Raw genomic sequence first — 23,729 nt, forward strand, 5'->3', positions numbered from 1 at the left:
TCCAGCTCTTAGATTTGGACAATTAATCGTTTCTTCTCGAACCCTGCCCATTTTTTTGCAATTTTTCAAGTCTATTCTTCTACTGCTGAAAAAAAAACCAAAATGAGAATTTTATGTCAATAGTTTATTCGGCTGCTAGTGCTATAAGAAGGGTCCGAAGTAAAAATATGGCGTCTCTCCAACTAGTGAGAATAGATAGAAGCAATCACTAGGATCAGGACCTGGAATTAAGTAACGCTGCCTAGATGGGTATTTCTGTGAAGGGCTACCATTGACGACAAAATGTTTGATTTACACGAGCAATATACAAAAAGCTCAAGAATCCATCAGCTAATTTCTGCTGTTCACTGAAAGATTTCTTCCAAGAATCCAGAAATTACCAGTGTTTTTTGATGTTGGTAGTTGTGTTTCTCGAGCTGATCCCGCACATCTCAAGTCACGTAATCACACTTCCGCTGTCCGCCTCATATCTACGACGCTCTCGAAAAAATCGGCGATGAGAAAAAACTCCCAATAAGATACTAGAAAGAAATGATAAAATTAATCAGAATGTGATTAAGAATGGAACGCCAAAAGTAAGGCGGAAATCACGACTAACACGGGATCTGAGTATTGCCCATGTTCGACTGTCTTTGAATCTCGGCAGGCTCTGACGAAGGCGATATCGCCGAAACGTTAGCCGCTGTTTAATAAAGATCGATACCAATCTTGGCTACAGCTCAAGGAAATCAGTTAAAACTAATAACACGGGATCCTTCCACAGAAATCTTCTAGAACGACCGGCAGAACTTATCGTCGTCATTAGAAGTGATCTTGGTTGTTTTTCAGTTAGCCACGAGGTTAATTTACGTAATGTACAGAAAATCCTCCCAGATCAATCCGGCTGGACTTTTTTTTCTAAATTCAGAACATATTTGCGTCACAATGTAAATAACCAGTGCGCATTATGACCTCGCTTACGCTCTTCAATGCATAGTAGTTTCGAGAAAATTCCTCCATAATTCGCTGACATTTCACTTTAGCCGCTAAGCTTCGCCGTCTCATCGCTATCTCTATGACGACGCTTCCCATCAGAGCAGTATAAAATAATTCTGAAAGCAGCCAGTTCGGGTATTCCGACATGAACAGCAGCAATGTTCTCTCCTTTTCCGTTGCTGCGTTCCGCATTTTCATTTCTCGAGATTTCCGCCATTTGGTAAAATTGTCGCCGAAATTACTGTTGCGAAGATAGTCGAGGAACATTGCTTCAGTCTTTTTAGTCCTTCATAAAATAATCAAATATTTCCTTCTGAATTCCCCATAAGTGTCGCATCAGCACTTTTTTCGGCATATTCAGCGAATCCAACACTGACACGCAATGGAATTACATGCTATACATTTTTTCCGCTCTTCTTACACTTCCTACAAGATCACAACCCTCATCTCAATAGAAAATGACTCCTCACCGTCTATTACCTCTCACAAATCGGCAACCAACTTTCAAACAATCCATTAATACTTTCGGGAATGAATGGAATAATTCTTCATGACTTAGGAACCCGCTTGAAAAGTAAGTAAGTTCCTTTTGAGGGATGGTGAGGTACTTGAGAAGATAAATCACTCACTGCTTAGACTTTCAGACTCTAACCGGAGCGAGAACCCCGGAAAGTGAGCTGCCAATAAAAGTTAATATGAATATTGGCTCAAGCAAATCAGTAAAAACTACGTATTCAGCATCCCAAATTCAAGGACAATCGAACATGGGCACCACAAGCAAGCCTAGCGGATAATTTCCGGACTTCTCTTCATAGGCTGTTGTTCACGCTGTCCCATTTAGAGGTTTCGGAAGTCTTAGATGTGAGTAAAGGTGTGAGTAGTGTGAGTGTGAGACGGTTAATAATTGGAGGAATTGAAAGATCAGCCGCATGTTCGAGATCGTCCTTGTTGAGATCCGTCCCCTAGTACGCAGTGAATATGGGGAACTATTTTACGTTTCACAGCTGAATCAAGGTGGCTGAGTCACTGAGATGGTCTTCCTGAAGCTCATCCTTACTCGTCGATTTACTAGTATGTGAATTGTATAGTAGAATGAAACACGACAACAAACTAGCTAAGTACTGGTGTTATTCTTCTTTCCAAATAAGCAAGAAAATTCTTCTACTCTCATAAACTTCCTACGATTCTGGGTGGAACGCTTCTTTCCCTCACTTCCGACAACGGCAATCAGTATCTAGAAATATCTGCAACGTCCTTCCGGAACAGAGCGGTTTAGATTTGAATTTCAGAATTTTGTTTAAATTTCTCTTTCATATCTACAGGTGAATATTCTACATGTTGATTAGGATAAGCTAAACACCCACAACCTGCAAGCTAATACAGGTCTACGATGGCATTCCACAATCTCACGGCCACTAGAAACAATCTTATCACGAAACATTTTTGCTTGAACTCACAGCACATTTGTCACATTTTATACACGTAGTCATACCCTCAACCATATAGGTGCCTTCGCACCAGAATTTTCAATCGACCTTTAAGATTCAAAAGTTAGTTTGTTCTAAACGCATATCTTCCTTCCTGTGTAGTTATGTTGTAACGCTGCTTTACAAAATATTGTTTCACGTTTCTATAATTTTCTACCGTGTTCATGATTTTGGATGTATTCTACGTATTTACCGTGAAATAAAACCTGGCTGATGCAGGAAATCAGTGCGTATCCATAAAAATGCTTAAATGGTTCACATACATGACTTCTGCTCGAAAGGAGACGGAGAAGATCGATGATGGTCGCGACGAAATCATGGACAACGACGACAACATGATGATCGATCTGATCCTTGCCGAAATCGAATCGGTTGTGGCTGCTTTTGAAACGGAAAAGGTTCGATACATTGCTGCTTGTTGTGCTTAGGGCTGTGCAAAATTCTGTGCCGTCATCAGCGCAAGGGCGAGAAAATTGACTGCACTCCGCGTCCACAAAACTGAATCCGTACCACGAACCGCTCCAGGAGACATTAGTCTAAGTGTCTGAACCCCTATTTCTCCAGCACCACTTTATTACAACCTAGGTTAATCCACTCTCCTTCGTAGAACTCAGAATTAAATCATAGAAAACTTCCTAAATATATTGATTTAATATAATGTAGCACTAGAATCTTAATTGTTCTTAGTTTTTCCTCAAATCTCTAAAAAATTCTGAACCATGGAAAAAAATCTCTCACAAAACTTTCCATTTTTTTTTACATTACGCAGAGATAACTGGACATAACTGTTCTCCACTCATTTTTTACAAATATGTAGGAAGAGGATGCAGTTGTCTCCCCAAATGTAACTATCTCTTTTTTCGATCATCACCTTCACGTTAGTTTTCTGCAAATCTGTGAGTTTCGGATTATTTTCCGCTTTCGGCTAATATTTCTGAGTGAATTTTCTTGGATGATGCAGTGGAAGAAGCATTTAAATGGGATTCTATCCTTCGCGACACACTTATCCGTAATTAATTCCCGTGTCTGACGCCCGCGTTTTCATTCTGCTTCCACACCATAGCAAATGCAACTTCTCCTTCCTTCGAAGAATTACTCATCTAAAAACACGTAAACACGCAGTCATGTGATTAGCGAAATGCTATTCACCTGAAATAACAAAATAGGCGTTCGTTACAGGAGCAACGGAAGTCGCAGGAATGTCTTCAGAAGCGAATTCCTGACTATTCTTGGTTGATCAGTGAAAACTCACAGAAACCCAAAAAATACTTGACGATGAATGTGAGTTCTCAACGCTCTCATCTCACTTTTCGCGAAATAGCTTTTTCTTCTTTGCTACCGTTCTGATTTGACAGATGTTTGCGCTGAAGCGATTTCAATCCCGCAAGCAACCGCTTCAGCACGGGTGGTTCATTGACAACTTCCTGTGCCGGGACCTTCCCAGTTTCTTCTAGTTCCAGGACAATTGAAAAAAGGATTTTTCCAGTACTTTTTTAGAAAAATAGTAGGAAGCACCTAATTCATTGCAGAGCCACATAATACGTTCCTCTTTGGTCAGTAATAGCAGATCTTGACTCTCGTTGAACTTTAAACATAACTGTCGCGCTATTTGCGACTTCTCCCTCGTTTTCCGTGCTCGATCGAGCCAATTTCGGTTGGCGACATTCTAGCGGAAAGATTCTTTCGCTTACTTTCTACATTCAAAAAATCCTCTGTCAAGAGTTCATTGTTCGGCTAATAGCGATAAACTTCCAGGAACGTAGTCGCCTTGAAAGAGCATGTGATCGTCTCCGCCCTAGTGAATGGTCGAAACTGATCAACCTGTGGAAAGCGCGATCGAAGGTACATGTTATCGATTTCATTTTGATCAGAATCATTTTCATTCTAATCCTTGATGTCTTTCTGGTCCGGGGGGGGGGGGGGGGCAACAGAACCTTTAAGTTACTCATTTGACCAAAGGATCCTAGTCCACTGTCCTATAGTCGGGTCAAAACCACATGAATCGCGAGTGTAACTGCGGTGCATTTGCGTACGCGTTCGAAACGGCGCATTGTGGGCAGCAGTTGGTACTGAATCAAATGGAAATTAGCCAGACCGTCGCAAACTGCAACCGAGGGGTGGTGCCAGCAGGTGTTTCACGCTAGACCGAAGCGCCTCGAGAGGAGCCGCCTTCGCAATTGCGCACCTGTTTCATGTCGTTTTGACCCTACTATAACTACTTATTCACGCAGTAACGTCTTTCACTTCTTTCAGAACGCTTCTTCACGCGAGCATATTCTCGACTGTTTCGTTTCGTCTGTTCATGAAGTGATCCTCTCAAGGCCTCGACCACCTACAGTCGGTGATGTTCTGAGGAAGTACATGCGTAGTGCGAGCAGCATCAACGCGGTGAGTTTTCAGTGCAGCAGATCATCGATAGACCCCAAACAGACTGCTGCAAAGCGATTTTTCTTCTAAGGTATCCGATTCGCCACGCAGTATGGGCTCGACTCGATCACTGGCAGACGTCTCTTTTCGTGAACTCAGCGAAGTTGTTTAAAAATATACGAGACATATATGTGCTTGAGATCTCGGTGTAATTATACAACAACCAACGTCAAACATTTGTGGTACGGTATTTAGAAAAAGAGAATTACATAATTTTATACGTCATATGGAAAATAAACAGGAATGTGATGTTAGAATTTTATTGCACGACTGTCCTTCTGACGACTACCACTTCATTTCCGTCATTTCGCAGGACTATTCCGTATTTCCAGAAATACCACTATCTACTTATCTACTTATCCTTACTTAACAATGCAATTTTTTCCTTCTCAATGAGTAAAGAAAATAATGGATGAAACTGGCTCTCAAATCCATTTGGTTTTAAAAATAGACACAAAAATAGTTTTAAAAAATGGTATTCTTTTTATTGAACAGAGTTTTTGCACATCATTATCCATAGTCTTAATTGATGAATTTTCGCGAATGCAGAAGACGTTTCTTTCTTTTGGATGTAAATATCATTTCCAGAAACCTCATGTTGTATAGTAGGGTCGAATGGAGCACGTGAGCGACTGCGTACGCGGCTCGAGGCGCTTCGGTGGAGCGTGGCGGCCAGGAGCGTGGTGATATCCTTGCTGGCACCACCCATCGCTGCAGTTTGCGAAGGTCCCACCTTGGTTCCAACTGCTGCCTCCACCACTCCGTTTCGAGCGAGTACGCAGATGCACCGCAAAAAATAAGAAATTGAAGTTTCCAGCAAAACTGAATTTTAGTCATGACGAGTACTTTACAAACGACTGGAAATATAGAAACATTTAGAAGAAAAAACCATCCATTTCCTTCCTTCCCATAGTGACTCCTGTACCACCACCTTATAAGTTCGCTAAAATCTATGGAATCTATGAAAACAAGAATTTTCAAGGAAATTTTTGGTGTACTCGTCACCTCTGAGAAATGAATCGCACGAAAACAAACTGATCGATTCTTCTCACTTGCATCGCATTGATGATCCAGATGACGTCAACAGGTGACTGGTGCATCGAAATAGCTTGCAGGCATCGAAATTTCTCTTTTCTATCATACAATCATCATCCAAAACGGGAACCGTAATCTTCAAAGGCAGCATACCACGAGAGTGTTTGGATCTCACCATCAAAAAATGCGGTCAGGGGGTTACGGTCACGAGCGGGAACGCTCAATTACCCCTAATGCTCCTGAAAAACGGCGTAGAAAACGGCCATGTCGATCGGATTTCTCCACGAAGTATCCAACAAAGTGTCACTTCTGTGACAGCAAGCGCACGCGTCGCGTCCGCGAGGAAGCGGACGACCAGTGGGCTGGCGCCGCCACTCTCCCTCCCGCTCGTTGCCAAACGCGGCGCATACCCTCCCCTCGCTGACGTGTCACGTTATCAGGCGCCTCGCAGTGGGATCCGGTACGACAGCTTCTTCTAATCGTAGAAATATCTCAACACTCCAAATTTTGGGGAGTGCAGCCCTTGAACTGATTCTATGTATCACTGGCTAAAAAAGTATTTAATAAAGTAACTTATTGCAATCCTTGTACACGATTACCTGTATAATTACTATTGATTACTCGATTCGAATCGCTATTTCATGCAGTAAAGTTTTACTTGGAGAAAATCTTTCCACGCCGTGACTTTCCAAAGCAAAGACATGCGCTGTTAGAGACATCGCGATTCTGAACAAAATCCGTGTGTGACGGCTCTGCAGCTCCTTACATTTTCAATTCCTCGCAATATCACTGGTACCGGAATGGCCGGTTGTCAGCCGAACGAAATAAATATAGCAGCCATTTAATGTTTCAATCAAACCAGATGAAGCACCAGACGCAGGGGGTCGCTTTCGTTTGTTTTCGCCACTAGCCGAACAGAATGTGGAGTTTCTGGGCGTTGTGTGACATTTGCCACATCCTATAGACACTGCTAGCTTTTCTGTTTTCTTATTGTCAACTGTGGTACTTAAAGATCAAATACGGAAAGAAAGCGAAAACAACTCACAACGTCTTAAAAATATATGGCTAATATTGTATAAGGAGATACGGAGCGATTAATCCAACATTATAGTTTTAAATGCTTATAGCCGAGCATAACAATGTTGCGGGACTAGCACAATCAAGGTCTTTTTTTTTTGGAAGCTGAAAAAAAATTTTCCTCGAAATGCTCAAGAATAAAAGAAAAGCGGGTCAATTTCTGCTGCTTTATAAAAGAAGAATTCCGAGGGAGGAGCAAAATACAGTAATTCAACTCAGCTCACCATTTATGCTTATTCTTGGTCAATAAGGTCTACTCTCTTATACAAAGCTCCAACTTGTACTATTTTTGGCCCAATACTAGAATCTAACCAGCAGCTATTTTTTTCTGCAATTTCTTCTTCCCCAGCCCCAGCCAGACAAGCACGAGTTGCTTAAGAAAGGGGCGAGATGCTGATCGAATCCGTGATCTGTTTGGTTTTCCATCCAGCCGAGAGGTCAACTCCGACTTCTCAGAGTTTACAATGTCTCGCGTCGGCTTAAACGCAATAAACAGATCTTAAACAATACTTGGTGTTAACTGCTTACTATCGAAGTCATAGAGGACATGTATTAAGGCGAGTCTCTTTCGAACTGCATCTCCGAATATCGGAAGTTATGTTCAGTTTGAAGAAAACTTTAGTAGGGAAATATTGGACAAGAAAAAAGAAATTATTTTGGAAGCTTCCTCAAAGCTTGCAATAACTAGGAAGGCTTCCACTTAGACAGGTTGATTCCTGATTGTGAGCCTAATTTTTTCAATTCACTTCACAAAAGGAGAAAGGAAATAAAATGCAACACTGTTAAGTTGCGAAGAAAAGGCTTTCCACATACATTTCTTATGGTTGCTTCAAGCTTTTTTTTACATTTGGACACCTCATACTAAACAATAGCCAATAAGTATTGAGAGCTTCACGTTTTTCAGAAAATCTTAATTTACAGCATTTAACATAACTGTTTGTTTAATTAAGATGGATGCATATCATATCTGAGCAGAATGGGTCAGAAAACCTCATACTGCTAGGATTAGCGAGGAAAAAAACCGCAGTGAAAGCTGTCGTCAATTCCTTCAAAGGAGCCGAAGATGAGACGTTTTCTCTGTTTTCTTCCCTTATCGATCGCAGTAAAAGTAGGTGGTTCCAGCTTCCCGAAAGAAATTTTGAAGTAAAATTTTGCCTTTTTTCTGTAACTCCAGTTGTGTACTTTCTAATAATACGTGTTTTGCAGGTAAACTCAGAAGGTTTTGGAAATTTCCGTCCACAAAAAAGACAAAAATAGGAGCATTGGAATTGCGGGAAATCACAATAAAAAAGAACTGTATCTTTTGTTTTAAAATGAATTCTGAAACCTGTTGATATCAAACTTTTTTGAATTAACATCTTGATACAGCTATACAAGTAAAATTGTGTTATTTGTTAAGTTATTAAAATAGTCATGAATTTTAATTCCCGCCAACTTCAAAACTTAGAGCAAGACCAAGTAAAAAGTGAAGTAGTCTTCCATCTTTCCACTCTAATCAAAAATGAATCGGTGATAGAAATCCCCTCAATAATTTTCTGATTTTAGAGGAATTCTCCTCCTTCTCTAGGATTTCAAGCAATTATTCTAACGAGTTTTTAAGGTTTCGGACGTAGTTGAAATAAAACAACTACTTCCCAACACCAGGCATTTCCCAGCCCAGTGTCATGCGAACGGTATGTCACTGGTTATGGGATTGCTGAGCCTCTGCTGCAGTACGTCCGCCACAGCAACGCTTGCGGCAGATAGAAACGAACAGGGGGTTATCGTCTTAGGAGAAAATCTAAATCAACTGCGAATGATCCACGTTATTTTGTCAATGCTAAAAGGAACTTAAAGGCGGTATTGACGGCTCGTGTGCAGTGGGTCAGGAAATTGTCTTTGTAGCATGAGGAACAAATACCAACTCACACCCACCCAACTCCCATTTTTCCTGTCCACTTCCAGCTCTTCTTATACAGTGTTAACCTTACATTTTATGCGAAGTATGGAGGATCTTTCAGGTACTGCTAAAAACGTACCATAATCCACCGCAAACTGCGGAGTCTCGAAGCATGTCGCGCGGTTTCGATTGTTCTAAACTGTCGTTCATTCTAGACACTAGTTTAGTAACAATCAAAAACGCGTGAGCAGCTTATTGAGGAAGAGATGGAGCGGCAGCAGCACGGAGCAGGAGGAGCACAGCGTCGCACTGGCACAGCAAGCATACGACTGTGTTTAGTGATTAGGGGCATCTGGAATTGCTGGTGTGTGTGTGTATGGGTCGGCGGCAGAGACGTGTTGGCCACACGATCCTAATGCGAACCACATGCAGTGCACGAACGCGAGCCGGGGCGATGAGGCCAATCGTGCGATAAACACAAAATTGCTGCCAATCGCCACCGATATCGTCCTTCGATCGCACTTATCGTCTTCCAGCTGTCCTTTGTGATGATAAAAATCAAATTCTCAACTATAAACAGTCTATAAGCTTACCTTTAAGGACAAAACTGGACCACAAAATAATCCCAAGTTCGTATTCAAAGAGGGACAATAAATTGGAAGCTCAAAAGACAAAACAATGACGAGAACGTCCCAGATACCATACCTTAACCGCCTTCACTAACTAATTCATTCTAGGGTGCAAATCAGAGTTCATAATTCTCATGACGAAATAAATGAGTGTGCAACATGTCGGAACTACCATAGTAATGCCTTTCAACGGCAATACGACACTTCAATAATATCCATTATATATATGTATATATATATATATGATGGATGATTATTGAATATATATATATATATATATATATATATATATGCGATGTACTTATTTAGTCAGTTAGTAGTTAGGAAAGTATGGGACTCTTCAAAAAACCGCTCAGGGGCAGACACCCAAGATCAAAGTCAAAGTTTGTTCTAATAGACCGCGAAACGCTTTATTTTTCACTCAATTTCTAGGAATATTTCCGAATACTTGGAAGCACCGAAGGTTCTCAATATTCGAGGATTAAATGCGCTTCTGGATCTTTCACAAGTAGACAATTAAAAACAAAGAAGAACTAGAAACCAGTTTCCCTCTTCCAGAACCTCTGTCCAAAAAAAAACTGTCAAGTTAGATAAAGGCGATCCAGCGGAAAAAAAACATGCCTAGATTGGATATAGTGGTAACTAATAAAAATTTGTCTGCAGCAGAAATAAGTTCCGCTCGTTTTAGCCCTCGAAAAATTTCTGCAACAAAAGGGAGGTTCTCGTTGTGAAGTGCAGTTGCAGTACTCGGACACAGTCCTCCGAATGAGCGTGAGATAGGTAATTGTTCGTAATATTACAGACATTGTCGGAGGAAATTGACCCATTTGGCTGCAGAAAATCAGCTCAGGTTTCTGTTCTTATTGCTGTTAGAAATGTATTGAAAATAAATGTATATATAGGGTTTACGCTAGAGAAATGAACAACAACATGCAAAGGAATTCGAACTGTTTTTTTTCAGCATCAATCTGAACATTCGATTATCTTCATGAAAAGATGACAAATGATATTATGACATTGAGAGTAAGGAGATTGCGTACTTGTAGTCGAAATTTAAACGAATCTAGAGGAAATAATATTTCAGGCACGCGTATTTCAACTTCCACTTCATTATACCACTAATAGAAAGCTACAACTTTTTTCCATACCATCAATGAGGAAAGACCTGGGTAAATAGAAAGTTTTCTATAAATATACAAGGAAAAGAGAAGAAGGATTGAATCTGAAATTACTAACAGCCATCTGTGGATAACTCACAGTAGACTACATAACTGAAGTCTCTCAGAGAGGAGCAAGCAGACGCGTTGCGGCCGCTGCTGATGCTAAAACCCCAGGCGGCAGCCTCTTGTTACGTTTTGTATAAAATTATGCCCATTTCAATGAAATCGATACCATTGACTAATGGATCGCTCTAAGTTCCAGATGATGTACGCTCCATTCCATAACTACTTTCTACAACTTTGGTCGACGTTTCCTTACTTATTTGTTTATTTATTACATAGTTACTCATGTCTGCATGATATCGATCCATCAATCAAGAATTGAATACAGACATACATATAGAAAATGAATAAATCATAACGATTTCTTTTTTTAAAACATTTTTAACCGCCATAAGAAGAACAGAAACCTTCTGAGCTGATTCTCTACACCCAAATGAGTAAATTTCCTCCAAAAACATCTGTAATATTATGAAAAATTTCCTATTTAACTCTTCTTCGGAGGACTGCGTCTGAGTACTGAGTACTGGATATGGAGACAAACCTCACTCGCTCATGCTCTTCTTGACGTATCTATCAAAGGAAAACACTTTCTTTCCTCAACGTTTCTGAAAAAGAAACGTGCCACACAAGGAACGTGAGAGGTAAAAATACAATATAGAGTAGAGGGATTATTCAGTGCATTTTCATGCCTATTTGTGCCTTTCGTAGTCCATCAGTTCGCAGTTCCTCCAATTCTCAGTCGTCATAAAAAAAAGAGTAAGGCAATTTGGCGATAAAATTCCCTTAGAAACAGGCACGCGGACTTGCCTTTAGAGTGCTCAGGAGTACGGATAATATCATTCAAAAATAGAATTATTACAACTCGTCTAGATTAAGATTGGACTACGGCAACCGACCAGCTATTTTCGATCTACAGATCGAGTGGAAATCAACCGATTTAGTCCCTTTGCGACTAATTTAGCCTCCTTGGAAATTTGCCACTTTTGAGTGACGCACCCTCAGCACCAACGCATGAGCGAGATTCACCTGGAGTAAATCACGACAATTCTCCTGGAAACTGTAATCTCAAAAAGATGAAGAATGGATAATTGAATGGATATTCATCGCATTGCATTAGAATTGCAGTGCTGCGGATTTTAAACCACATGGATAGTTTCTTACTCAAATACACCACAATGAGCATAAAACACGTTCTAGAAAGCAAAAAAATCTGCTGAATTCGATCTTTTTCAAGCATTTTGACCTGCAACAGCGAATCCGCCGCAGTCAACTGCAGTAACAAGTAACTCACATAACGTGGCAAAACATCGACAACCAAGTATTTAATCAAAGAAATTTTATCGTCTCAAAATTTAAATGTCTGCGGGGAAAAAATCGCAAATAAGGCGCTATGAGGTTTTAACATCACAAAATAAAGAACGTCGCAACCTAGATATGGAAATGTGTCAATAACATTAACGCCTCTTACGAATAAATACATATAACGGAGTTATACATGTATGCTGCGAAAATAATCGTAAAAGACCTAATTTTAATGTGAACATAAGGAAGTAAATTGTCTAGCACTTCCAGCTATCTGTGTAATATTAAAGCTATTTATGTCAGCAACAATTTCTATCAAAAAAACAACAGCGATCAGTTCTGAGCTAAGATAGTAGTGAGCAAAGATAGGTCACTACAAGGGTAAAAGTGAAAAAAAGCAAAAGAAATCTGATAATTAAAACTCGGACTGGCACAACTAAGCCCATTATAGCAAATCTAAATTGGATAAGATAAAAATTATATTAGAAAATGAAAATGCAAGTTCAATTCACAAGTAAAAAGGGAAACAAGAACGAGGTTCTAATGATAATTAGCCAGCGTTCTTGGACTATGTGAGCGCAGTTCAGTACTACGCAAAAAAAACGGAAACTGCACAACGGTATTGCTAAAAAGTGGCAACAAAAAAGAATAGTTTATGTTGAACAGTGTTGAGCATCTTCCGGAATTTTCTGCGAAAATCAACGATAAGAATGGCGTTCAACAAGAATTCGCAAAATAGTAGGCGCACCACTAATTTTACGAATCAACACAACCATAAGCATATCACATAAAATGTATACACTGAAAGAAGCATGTGTACACTATTTAAGAGAAGTAAATAGAGGAAATGAATTTATATCAAGAAGAAAGGATCATGTACTGCTTTCCATTGAACCATAGCCTGGAGGGGGTGGCATTGCGATGATAGCCGGCTATAACTAACAGATGTGCAAGTAGAAAAATGACATAGGACTGCGGAAAGAGAAGAAAATTCAACACTAAAAAAGAAATCGTATGGGACTAAAACAACTATCGAACTTTTGAAATGACATAAATTGTGAAGGGAAAGAAAAGGTTATGTTAAAGCTGTTTACAAAACAGTGGGGGTTGTAACTAGGATGTAACCTAAAGCCATCATTTACAAACGTTTCAGGACTACAGTACTTCCTAGAATTTACTTAACTAGAAAAGAAAATCGTGTTCTGAAAAAAACCCGAATTCATAACAAAAGAATATATTTGTGTGACATTTTTTGTACAAACTAACCCTTGTTGGTGCCTCTCCATTCGGCCCTCGCAGTGACGGCGGCGGCGATGATCTTGGGGTTGGCTTTTCACCCGTTGGTTGCGATGTGATCACTGTTGTACCCTCAGCAACTCCTTGTGGTCGAGCAGCTGAATCCGCTTCAGCCACATCGGCTTCTTCGAGATCTGGAGGTTCGTAGTCCTGAATGAATTATGGACTTCTTTTGATAAAACTTATAGTTTTGTCAACAAACATTGGAAAAACAATGAACGGCAATTTGTTTCACAGAACAGTCAGAGAGATTCTCATTTCCATACACAAGCAAAATATTCAATGATGACGAAATCAGTACGTGATATGAGAATGGAAACAGGACAAAGTTGAGCGGGCGAATCAACGTACGTCTCAATATTCACGTGATAATGACAAGAAATTCAGAAAGTAATAATCTCGCTAATGGGCGGTGAATGAACCAAATTCTAGCGAAATTCTTGGTGAGATCTCTGCAGCATGAACTAATCGAGATGTTTTTCATTTCAAGTATAGTAGTACTAAGAGACTTGGAAGCTTAGTGGACTTTGAAAAGGCTACTGCTGCAAAAAGCTAAAGTTGAAAGCAAAATAGAGTTAAACAACCGAAAAGAATACCAATCACTATTTTATTTTCGTAAGCAACAACAACTTTATATTACTGTTTACTCAACGCTCCACTGATTCACTTCTCGAACAGGTATTCTCTCTACTTCAGCGCATTTCTCGTCCATTCCTCTTTTTCCCTCTTCACTCCAATAAGCATCATGCTGATCTCGTACTGAGTTCCTGTTTTGCTCAAAAATTGGATATTTTTCTAAATTTCCCCGACAACTAATCGAGAATACTAGCAACATTTCCTTCTTGAGTTCATTTTCTTTTTGAGTTCAGAAAAATCCATAATTCCAAATATATTTTCCGGTGTTACGTGAAGAGCCATTTTTTGTAGTTTGTAGACGATTCCAAGAAAAGAGAGAATGCTTTATAAGTCAAGAGTTGCTTGCAAACAAAGAGCACAACTACCTTACTAAACAAAATAATGCCCTACATCCGTATTCGTATAGTCATACTTTTCATTTGGGATTATAATTGGTGTATCAGCAGACTCGGCTTTTCTCTCGTTTTCCAAAAAAAAAATCCTAGTAACAAAATATTTGCATACATTTATACTTATACTCGCACTGAATTTCCGTACTATGCATCTCAATTTCATTTTTCTCGAAGTAACACTTTTGTCGCGGTATCAGTTTCTCGAAATGAAACATGAAACCCCGGGGGTTTTCTACGTTCACGATTACATTCGTGGAATTGTATGCACACTGATTCGCATTCGCTGAACAAACAAAGTGAAGCTGGTGTGTCACTGCCTTATGTGCGCACTCTTCAAAAAGCACTTTGAACAACTCCACGTACATTAGAAAGAGCACAGAAGAAACACTTACTATTTCCATGATTAAGAACGGCGACAAAATTGGCTAAGACAATGGAAAAACAAAAGACAAAATGATGTTTACATGGCAACCGTTACAATATACTCACCTCATCCTCCTTTGGAACATATTTACCACAACAGAAATTACAGCAGCATTTACAACAACACATGCACCCGCAACAACAGCAGAAGAATCCGCACGTGAGCAATCCAAAACCGAAAAAGACCCACTAAAATCGAAACTAATCAAAAAATCAGAAACCTATTCAACAACTGAAATTGAATTTCAAACAAAATTTAGCACCTGTCCTTCAAAAAGAAGCTAATAACAACACACACCTTGAACCATGGTTTTAGCAACCACTGCAAAACCTTTTCATCTTCTCCGAACTGTTCCATAAGTTTGAGACCGGTATCCCCCATCTCGTCGTATACCTGAACAAATAAAAAAAACATAATTACAAAGTAGCAATTCGGTAAGCAAGCCTCTAACACTGATAGGAGTAAACATAACTGAACACTTCACTTTTCTTCGAGCAGAACAAGTCAAGGGCAGAACTTTGCGGAAATCAGTAATTCTATTCACCTTTATCGTATACGAACACATGCTGAGTTAATATATGGTATCCCAAAAGGTCATTTCTGACTACAGTCCAGTTCAAAGTAAGTTCCCTTCACAGGAACAACACTAGTCGCAGGAACAGACCGGTCCTTCTAACGGCAGTTATTGTACTAAAGCCAATAACTATTTGCCCGCCAACTGATCGATTGATCGATTGTTCAGTGAAATTGTGAACGAAAACACATGAACATCAAGAAATGTCTAAAAAAAATCAAGCTGAAATTGAACGCAAAGTGAGAGTGGAGTCCCGCAATTTCTCAAAACAAACTGAGATAGGCCAGCACTTTCTGACTTCTACGGTATAAATTCCTTAACCAAAGTTGAGAATAAACTTTGTTGACAAAGGAGAGAGGAATAAACAAAACAACTTAATGACAATATCAGAAAAGAAAAATTCACCTTTCGTTTATTGGGATTCGAGAGCACCCCGTTAGCATAGTTGATCTCCTTGAACTAAAAAACAACAACATGACGTAGTTACTCATCGTGCATAATACTCATATTGAAACTCCTGCTTTCACACTATTAGTCACTACCTCTACAGGGAAAATCAGGTAGCAAGTAATAGTAGCGATAAAAGGTTTTTCAGGCGTCCGTAAAATATCTAGGATAAAACAGGAACATTCAAGTGAAAAAAAGGAGCAATGACAAACAAACTGTTCGTTACCTTTTCAGTTTTCTCTGGATCACCATCTAGATTCTTATCCGGATGATATTTGAGTGCCAACTTCCGGTACGCCTTCTTGATCTCTTCTTCAGTTGCTTTCTTATCCACGCCTAACACGGAATACAGATGTGTGCTTTTTGAGCTGCAATAGACAAAACTTTTCTATTTAATCTTTTCATAAACTACAAGAAAAAAAATAACCACTCCATGACAGCTAGACCTCAGACTTCCTGCTATAAGAGAAAAATTCCAATCATAAGTAAACAGATGACCGTGTTGTGCAATGCTGGGGATAAAACTGCGAATAGACCCAACCACAACCAAAATTTGAATAATCTACTCGCATACCACCTCCTATTAATACGGTTATGTTTTGTTGTTGGTGTAAAACTCGTTAGCGACAGATGGGGCATGTTCGGCGAGGAACATATGTCATAGGTTTTCAATATTCTGGGGAAACTGCAACAGCCATGTGAATACATGACCAATAACACTTGTCTATTGATGAAATATGCTTCAAAGAAAGAGGTAGCAACTAACATCATTTGTCGACATTTTGAATTTGAAACATAACATAAATTTGAAAAAAAAATTAACAGTGAGACTGTTTTTTGGTCATTGGGCTTAGTTCCATAGTTTATATGAGCTCGCATCGATTTCATAAATGAATCGATTTAAAAGAAACTTATCTAGCTTTAAAAAGAACATAAAGTTAGGAAACATGTCATACTAATATTTTGAGCATATCAAGATTCACTATAACTTCTAGTTAAATGGTAGATTCTTCTCCAGAAGCTTATATTCATTCTAAGCCCATGAAAAAGTCAGCCTTCCTCCAGAAACTTCTTCTTTTCCTCTCTTTTCACCCTCGCTCTTTCTCTCCCTCTTCTGTGGCTTCTCACGTGATTACTAATGATAATCTTTTGAGCTTCCATGATCACACATCACTGATTGTCACAATTCATACTCCCTTTATATGCAGTCGAACAGCTAATAAGGCTCAAAAACGAAGAAATGTAAGCAGGAGAATAACTACATGTATGCACGTGAAACTAAGCAGATCGTAGTAAGAGAGGATTAGCACGGAACTCATATTTAACCACATACGTTCTCAAGCAATACCTCCAAACTCGACACTAAGAGGAAACTGAAGTGCAGCCGGTCCTAGTTACTTTAGAAGATAAAAAAATGGTAATATTCAAAGTTTACAAAGTAACTTTCAAATTTTCTCTTCAAGAAAATTGAAGGAATCTATTGGTCAAGAGCTGGACATCGTCGAGGATGATGGATGAGAAAGTCATCATACTCTTTGAAAAGACATTAAAGAAGACTAAGAAGAACTCACTCATGTCCGATTCCGTGTGAGTGGTTTCCATGTGGATCTGCACCAGCGCCTCCATCGTCGGCGGTGCGCCCGTTCGATGACATGTCTGGAATCGGTCGCTCGCTAGTTGGCAAATCGTCGCTACGACATGGCTCGTATCCACCGGACATATCTGCGAGAATTCGAGCCATGCAACTAAACTCCCCAGAAGCGCCGTGATGCGAAAAGGAAAGCAAAAGCAAACAGAAATATTGGGAAAATGGTTGTGAATTGGTAGAATTGTTATTTTACCAGTGTAAAATGTGCAACAGTTATGTCCAATTGATTTTTTGGATCAGAAACTTCATTCTATGTACTTGATTAGTAGTAAGGTTTTTTTGTCTGATGGATGACCCTCTATGTCGTATCACCCCATTCACTTGATCTTTCTTTCAGTTGTTTCGAGTAGGAAAGAGGCACCGTGATATGCATACCGAAAACATAAAAAAAAATCAAGAGAATTTTTTTACAGACAAAATTACACCCCTCTGATGTACCTCCTTGTTATGTACCGATGACAGCTCAACGTGTACTTTTATTATGGAACAGTGTCAGCCCTATGGATCTCAGAATCTTCCCTTATACTATGCGAGCATGAGGTAGTTTTTGTCACAAAATCGTGTTAGTGCAAGAATTACTGAAATTTCCAGTAGAGGAACTACCTAAGTGAAAAACTAAGATTAAACAGCAAAACATAATCGATATTGTAGTCGTAGCCAAAAAAGAAAGACATGCAGATTGAGCAAAAGCATGAGTTTTAGGCCAATCCAAAAAACGTTTAAGTTGAAGTTGAAGAGTTAAATTATGACCCAATTACCTTAACCTCACAATTTTTCAACGTAATATATCACGATGCACCTCTCCAACGGCTACTGTTGAAAGTGATAGTACAGCATGCAGATTTTAGGAGAACATCAGAAATAACAAAGCTGCATAATACGTAACAACAGAAATAACGTAAAGAAACTTTTAAAAATATTGATAACTCAATAGTGGACGATAAGAGCTGGTTGATAATGTAGCTGTTACAGCGTTAGCCTATCGATTAAGTGAATTACGACGAATAGTATTTGATAAATAAATATATATACATAAATATATAAATATATCAAATTTACATAATGTCAAAGTCATGCATCAAATATTGAGCAGTGTAGCGCTTAGCAGATAAATAAAAATAGCAATTTTCCTTCTTTTCTGCATTATAAGTAACAAAAAATACGATGCCGAAAGGGACACAACAGCCGAATAATAATATCATTTTTAATGATTAGTACTGCTCGTCATTAATTATCATGCTCGGATACCGCTCACGAATACAGGCTAATTAAAACCCATAAATTTAGGCTAGAAGAGTTATCGACTTAATAACCAAGTAAATACCGACCATATCTCAACACCTGCAACGACGAGGTCCGCATCAGGGGAGATCGCATCGAGTGTCGCGATAATCATTTTAGCAAGTTTAGGCTAAGGATGACTCACCATGTCGAGCAAGCGCAGCCCGTTATCAAGCATGGTACATTCTGTGACTTTACTAGGCGGCAAATGATAACCCCGTACCTATCGATTAAATCTAACAGCAGAACAGCGATCGCTCACGAAAAAAAAAGAAGAGAAAAAAAAGGTAAACTGAGGAAACCAAAGCTATTTTCATTCACTCGTTTAACTGAGCAGTGTTAGGGAAGAGAGGAAGGTTAGATGTAAATCCAATCAAAACCACGAACATAAAAGAAAGAGCCATCGATGGAAACATTTCCACTGCACCCCAAAAGGATAGCGATAAATCGAGTCATGTGTAAAGACAAGCTACAAGGAACCGGAAAATGTTGTGCGTTTTCGCGTAATACACTCTGCACGGCTGCAGAAAAAAGGACGCTACCAGGTTTTAAAAATGGCAAGGCATAATTCCCTCCATCACTTCATCTTCACTTTTCTCTGAAAATTTCATAATTCTGTGATATGAAGCGTTGAGAAGAATGTTCTCATTCTGTCACGTGGACAGATCGAATGGGACAGTTTTCTTGCCAATATTCACCAGTACGCAGCTATGGAATGCCTAGGTGTTGACATAATATTTATGGGATATTAAGTATATTGCTGCTCGTGAGAAAGTATTCCTAAGTGTTCTTGATCACCCACAATGTTTCTTTTTGGAACCTTTTCCTAACACGGACACCTTGTCCCTAGTAACAAGAACGTCGAAAGCTGTAGTTTTCCAGCGATTTGTTTTTGTTACTTTTGCCAAATGATTTTGGCAGGGTTTCTATTCGTTGTAAAAAAAAAAATAAACCCAAACAAAGCAGAGAACAGAAGGTGCGCCAAGAAGCGCGTGTCGGAAAAGAAGTGACGGAAATCGCTCACCTATAAAGAAGCAGTCGAGCTGATGAACTGCTACGTTTCAGGAGGAGAAAATATGTTGATTGATGGATCATTCTGTGGTGTATAATCGCATTTGTTACATATATCCCTTACGGTATTAACAGACGACTGCTAATCTTTGAGAAATGGTTGAGTTTTAATGCGCATTTCCTGAGTAATACTACCAGAGACTTCCTTTTGATTATTTTGATATATACGCAACGCCACAGATGTGCGAAGTTTTGTAGGTATTACATCGCGGAGTGCCTTTATGGACGTTGACGTTTTTAGATTTAAGTGTAGAAGAAGTAAGTTACTGATTGTAAGGTTAAAGGCAGCATATCACGAATCTGGGGAGGTACGGATTTCAGGTGGAGTGTCCGTACAAGGGGTCGTAGATTATGGAGACCGGGGTGGTTCCGCTCATCTCTCCCTGAATCACTGCAAGCAGCCGGCCCCTGAATGTATTTTGTACGATGCTTTCTATTGCAGCGCGCCACCCTTGCACATGTAGCGTCCCTTTCTGCCTATCGGGGCAGTCCAAATTGATTTTCGACGAATCGCAGGGCAGAGGAGGCGCAAGGGGTGGAGCGTTGCAATAGATTCCGTCGTACACTACAGCATTCTGAAGGCGGCTGTTTGCAGTGATGCAGGAAGAAATGAGCGGAACTACTCCCGTCTCCATAATCTACGACCCCGTATACGGATACTCCATCTGAAACGCGTACCACTTCAGATTCGTGATATGCTGCCTATCATTTAGCGGTGATGGTCATTTATCGTGACCTCACTGCAACTCAAGTAGTTTATGGGCGTGACCCGCTTAGGCTAGCTGTTGCTTGCTGTGCTTCACATATACTTTGCCTTCATTGCTCACGAGTGGTCGTCTAGTTGTGCAAAAAACATTCACTGAACCACCTATTTATTCATTGGAACGACTCGCGCAAAGATCTCAATAGCTTCAGCATCCCACACATTTTGGTGCATCGGCCGTTAAGTCGTCAGAATTCCCGTAAAATTTTGGTAGTGTGACTTGTGGAGGTTTTATTGACCTTAGCATCCTTTTGGCTGTGCCACTATTGGATGTGGATGCTGAATTTGATGTGTCTTGCGAGCAAGATGGTATTGTGATGTATCGCACACAATTTTCGTTTATGTCATCAATTTCCACCCCTTTCTTCATTTTCTTCTTGCTGACGTTATCGTCTCTTTGGGGCTTTAGGGACATGTACCCCAGTTTGATTTCCATATTTTCGCGCATATTTTTGTTTCATCAAGGCGCGCTGTTAACATGAATGTTAGGTTGTTTGCTTCAGCTATCGCTGATTGTAGCTGTGATTCTTCCTCTATTTGCTCAATTCCAATCATTAAATCCTTCCTTTCGGACTTGTTTCTACAGTTTTTATACTCACCTCTAACCTCGTTATATACTTTTTGGAGGTTTTCTCTTGCCTCTAATATTTGCCTTATGCTACTTTGTAGTAGTGCTGTGGCTGATCGGCATCTCTGATAAGTTTCCTCATCTATTGCTGAGTGTTCAACATGTTTAATGTACTCCCCGTAACGGGTTACTAAAGTTTTCAGCGTCGTTGCGCTGAGAACTATTGGTATTCTGTGGAAATGCACTGCCACTTCTTTCTTTATGCACGTGCAAATGCGATAAACTTCGCTTGACCTACTGTAGCTTTGATAGAGGTCCGATCAACTGTTTTTTGACAGTGATGTGCGTTCCAGTTACGTTTGCAAGGGAACGACTTTTTGCTCAATTACTGGGATGAATCTGATGCGCTTCACAGCCTTTGGTTTGATCGTATAAGTTCTTCAATGAGCTAGTCTCTTCCTCCTAGCCTCAAAGAGGTTACTCTTTGACGCGGGAGAATATTGGCTTGTTCTAGCCGATGCACCAAAATGTGTGGGGTGCTGAGACTCTTGTGATCTTTGCTCGAATCGTTCCAATGAATAAATAGGTGGTTCAGTGAATGTTTATTGCCACAACTAGACGACCACTCAGGAACAATGAAGGCGAAGTAGCAAAAAGCAAAAATAGATAGAAAAGATCAAAAGTGCCGCAAATAATACAGTGCAAACTTTGTATTCCATAGTGGCGTACACGATACGGGTTTTTCTCCTGAGAAGCCGAGGATGTCACGCCTCCGTTGCTCCCGAACGACTGCACTTCGTTTCCAAACGACTGGAAAAAAAGTGGAATCGCCCGCACTGTGTTTCCAAATGCATTCTCGAAGTTTTGAAATAATGGTTGGTGAACAACTAGAATACAAAACATATAAAAAAAACAAATATATTTGCAGAAATGTAGAGAGGCATTAGATGAGAACTTTTTAGAAGTAGTTTACGACCATAGTCAGCAATATAATTTTGCTTATCTGTGTGCTCACGGAAAGCGATGAAAAAGGACACCTTTGCTTAGAATCAATCGAAGTAATTGCATACATGAACACAATACTGAGGAGTTTCTGCGTTAAAGTTTCCTGGAGCATTTTTGCTCACTCCCAAAAATCTCTAAAAACTCTTTTCTTTGTCGCCTGTTTTCATGAATCTGAATCCCCAGAGTTAGTTTTTTTTTAATGAATTTTCACAAATCCAACGGCTTAAAGGGTGCTCAACGTTGAAATCGTAATGCTGATTCATTCACTTATCAGTTTTCGCAAAGTTTTCCACATAGCCACTTAACATAAGTTCCTCGCAGGGATTCTCGAACCTTATATTTGTGTTAACATCCGACTTCTGTCCCATTCAATTTGTTTTAGATGGTTCATCATCGAATCATCATATACCACAAGAAACATGTTTGTACTTAGGAGAATAATATGGATAACCAGGGGGGCGGTCGTTAGGTACCCACAGCCTCCGCGACAGCCGATCATTAGGGAAAACGATTGGCAACGGCGATCGTTAATTGCGCTGCGCAATGTCAGCAGAGCACTGCGCTGCGTTTGCCTCATGCCCCGCCCATCACATCCTTCATCAGCGACTCTCATCGTCTAATGAGGTGCGAAACATGCCTCGCAGGGGCACGCTATCTCCGCTATTGCCTCCGTATGGAGTATCGATCGTTTACGTATAAAAATATATCGAACGCTGCACACGAGATACTAGAAATAGGAAATAATTGCAATCGTTTTATCGTTTTATAAAATCGTTTTATTTGCTTAAAGCAAAAAAATCGAAATTTCACAAAATACTTACATGGATTTAATAGTCCGCATAAATACAGATATACATCCATATCTTCTATACAATTTTTTCAGTCACACATCCACATCTTTCAAAAACCAGGTTCTCGGTTCTACACCTTTTAATTTTTACTACGTTGCTAAGTTGTTGACTTTTTGTTCCTTGAACCTTCGTAGAAGGCAACTCTATCACGTAACTGCAATACAAACATTGCTCATGACCTCAGTGATGTGGTGATGGATGGTTTAGTGACCACAGGTAGCCCAAGATATGCCTGCTCTGGCCTACCGACAGCCTCTTCTGCAGATAATCGGCTGCGGGTACCTAACGATACGCACTCGGATAACCATCCACTATGTATCTTTCACAATTATGCACAATTCAAGTTGACATATTGTTGAAAAGACAGACAAAAGAAGAAACGTAAGAAAAAAATGTATTTCTAAAAGCAAGATTGAATGAATGACTACAAGCAAATAATTCTTGGATGTAGAAAGAAAGAACGACCTCAGTAGATTACATTATTTATCAGCAGATTAGTGAACTGTGCGGGGCGAAAGTTGGAAGACTTACTGATGTTCCTGCCAAACTCAACCCCACGCTATCACATGTCATAATGTCATGTTCTAACTAACAGGGTCAGTTTTATCCTTTTATTTCAAGAAGTAACCGGCTAAAATATAGTTTGAGGGGGGGGGGGGCACTCTGACGCACCCAAATCACATCAATCAATCACTCCTACTGTATTTAGTGTCATTCGTTGCGCGTACTTCGGCTGTGC

At 39.8% G+C, this 23,729-nt stretch overlaps 3 protein-coding genes across 6 annotated transcripts; 2 read left to right on the top strand and 1 right to left on the bottom strand.

Moving 5' to 3' along the window:
- Positions 1-2,704: 2,704 nt before the first annotated feature.
- RB195_002192 (uncharacterized protein) lies at positions 2,705-5,001 on the top strand (the record flags this gene model as incomplete). Of its 2 annotated transcripts, none has more annotated exons than XM_064199334.1 (5): positions 2,705-2,860; positions 3,642-3,743; positions 4,218-4,304; positions 4,716-4,850; positions 4,921-5,001. In XM_064199334.1, the coding sequence occupies 5 exons, from the start codon at positions 2,705-2,707 to the stop codon at positions 4,999-5,001; spliced, it is 561 nt and encodes a 186-aa protein (XP_064055215.1). The 2 variants fall into 2 exon arrangements, with proteins under 2 accessions (XP_064055215.1, XP_064055216.1); XM_064199335.1 differs by having other exon boundaries at positions 2,726-2,860.
- Positions 5,002-6,157: 1,156 nt separating this feature from the next.
- On the top strand, positions 6,158-8,335 carry RB195_002193 (uncharacterized protein; the record flags this gene model as incomplete). Of its 2 annotated transcripts, XM_064199337.1 has the most annotated exons (3): positions 6,158-6,384; positions 7,952-8,109; positions 8,208-8,335. In XM_064199337.1, 3 exons carry the CDS (start codon positions 6,158-6,160, stop codon positions 8,333-8,335), a joined length of 513 nt encoding a protein of 170 aa, XP_064055217.1. The 2 variants fall into 2 exon arrangements, with proteins under 2 accessions (XP_064055217.1, XP_064055218.1); XM_064199336.1 differs by lacking the exon at positions 6,158-6,384 and having other exon boundaries at positions 7,956-8,109.
- A 4,571-nt stretch (positions 8,336-12,906) lies between these two features.
- RB195_002194 (uncharacterized protein) lies at positions 12,907-18,847 on the bottom strand (the record flags this gene model as incomplete). 2 transcript variants are annotated; one of them, XM_064199338.1, is made up of 8 exons in its annotated part: positions 12,907-12,966; positions 13,301-13,480; positions 14,848-14,970; positions 15,080-15,175; positions 15,762-15,815; positions 16,030-16,171; positions 17,375-17,548; positions 18,780-18,847. In XM_064199338.1, the coding sequence occupies 8 exons, from the start codon at positions 18,845-18,847 to the stop codon at positions 12,907-12,909; spliced, it is 897 nt and encodes a 298-aa protein (XP_064055219.1). The 2 variants fall into 2 exon arrangements, with proteins under 2 accessions (XP_064055219.1, XP_013298064.1); XM_013442610.2 differs by lacking the exon at positions 18,780-18,847 and having other exon boundaries at positions 17,375-17,544.
- Between the last annotated feature and the right edge of the window lie 4,882 nt (positions 18,848-23,729).

Source organism: Necator americanus, chromosome IV, assembly GCF_031761385.1.
Source record: "Necator americanus strain Aroian chromosome IV, whole genome shotgun sequence".
In the NCBI taxonomy this organism is placed as follows: Eukaryota; Metazoa; Nematoda; class Chromadorea; order Rhabditida; family Ancylostomatidae; genus Necator; species Necator americanus.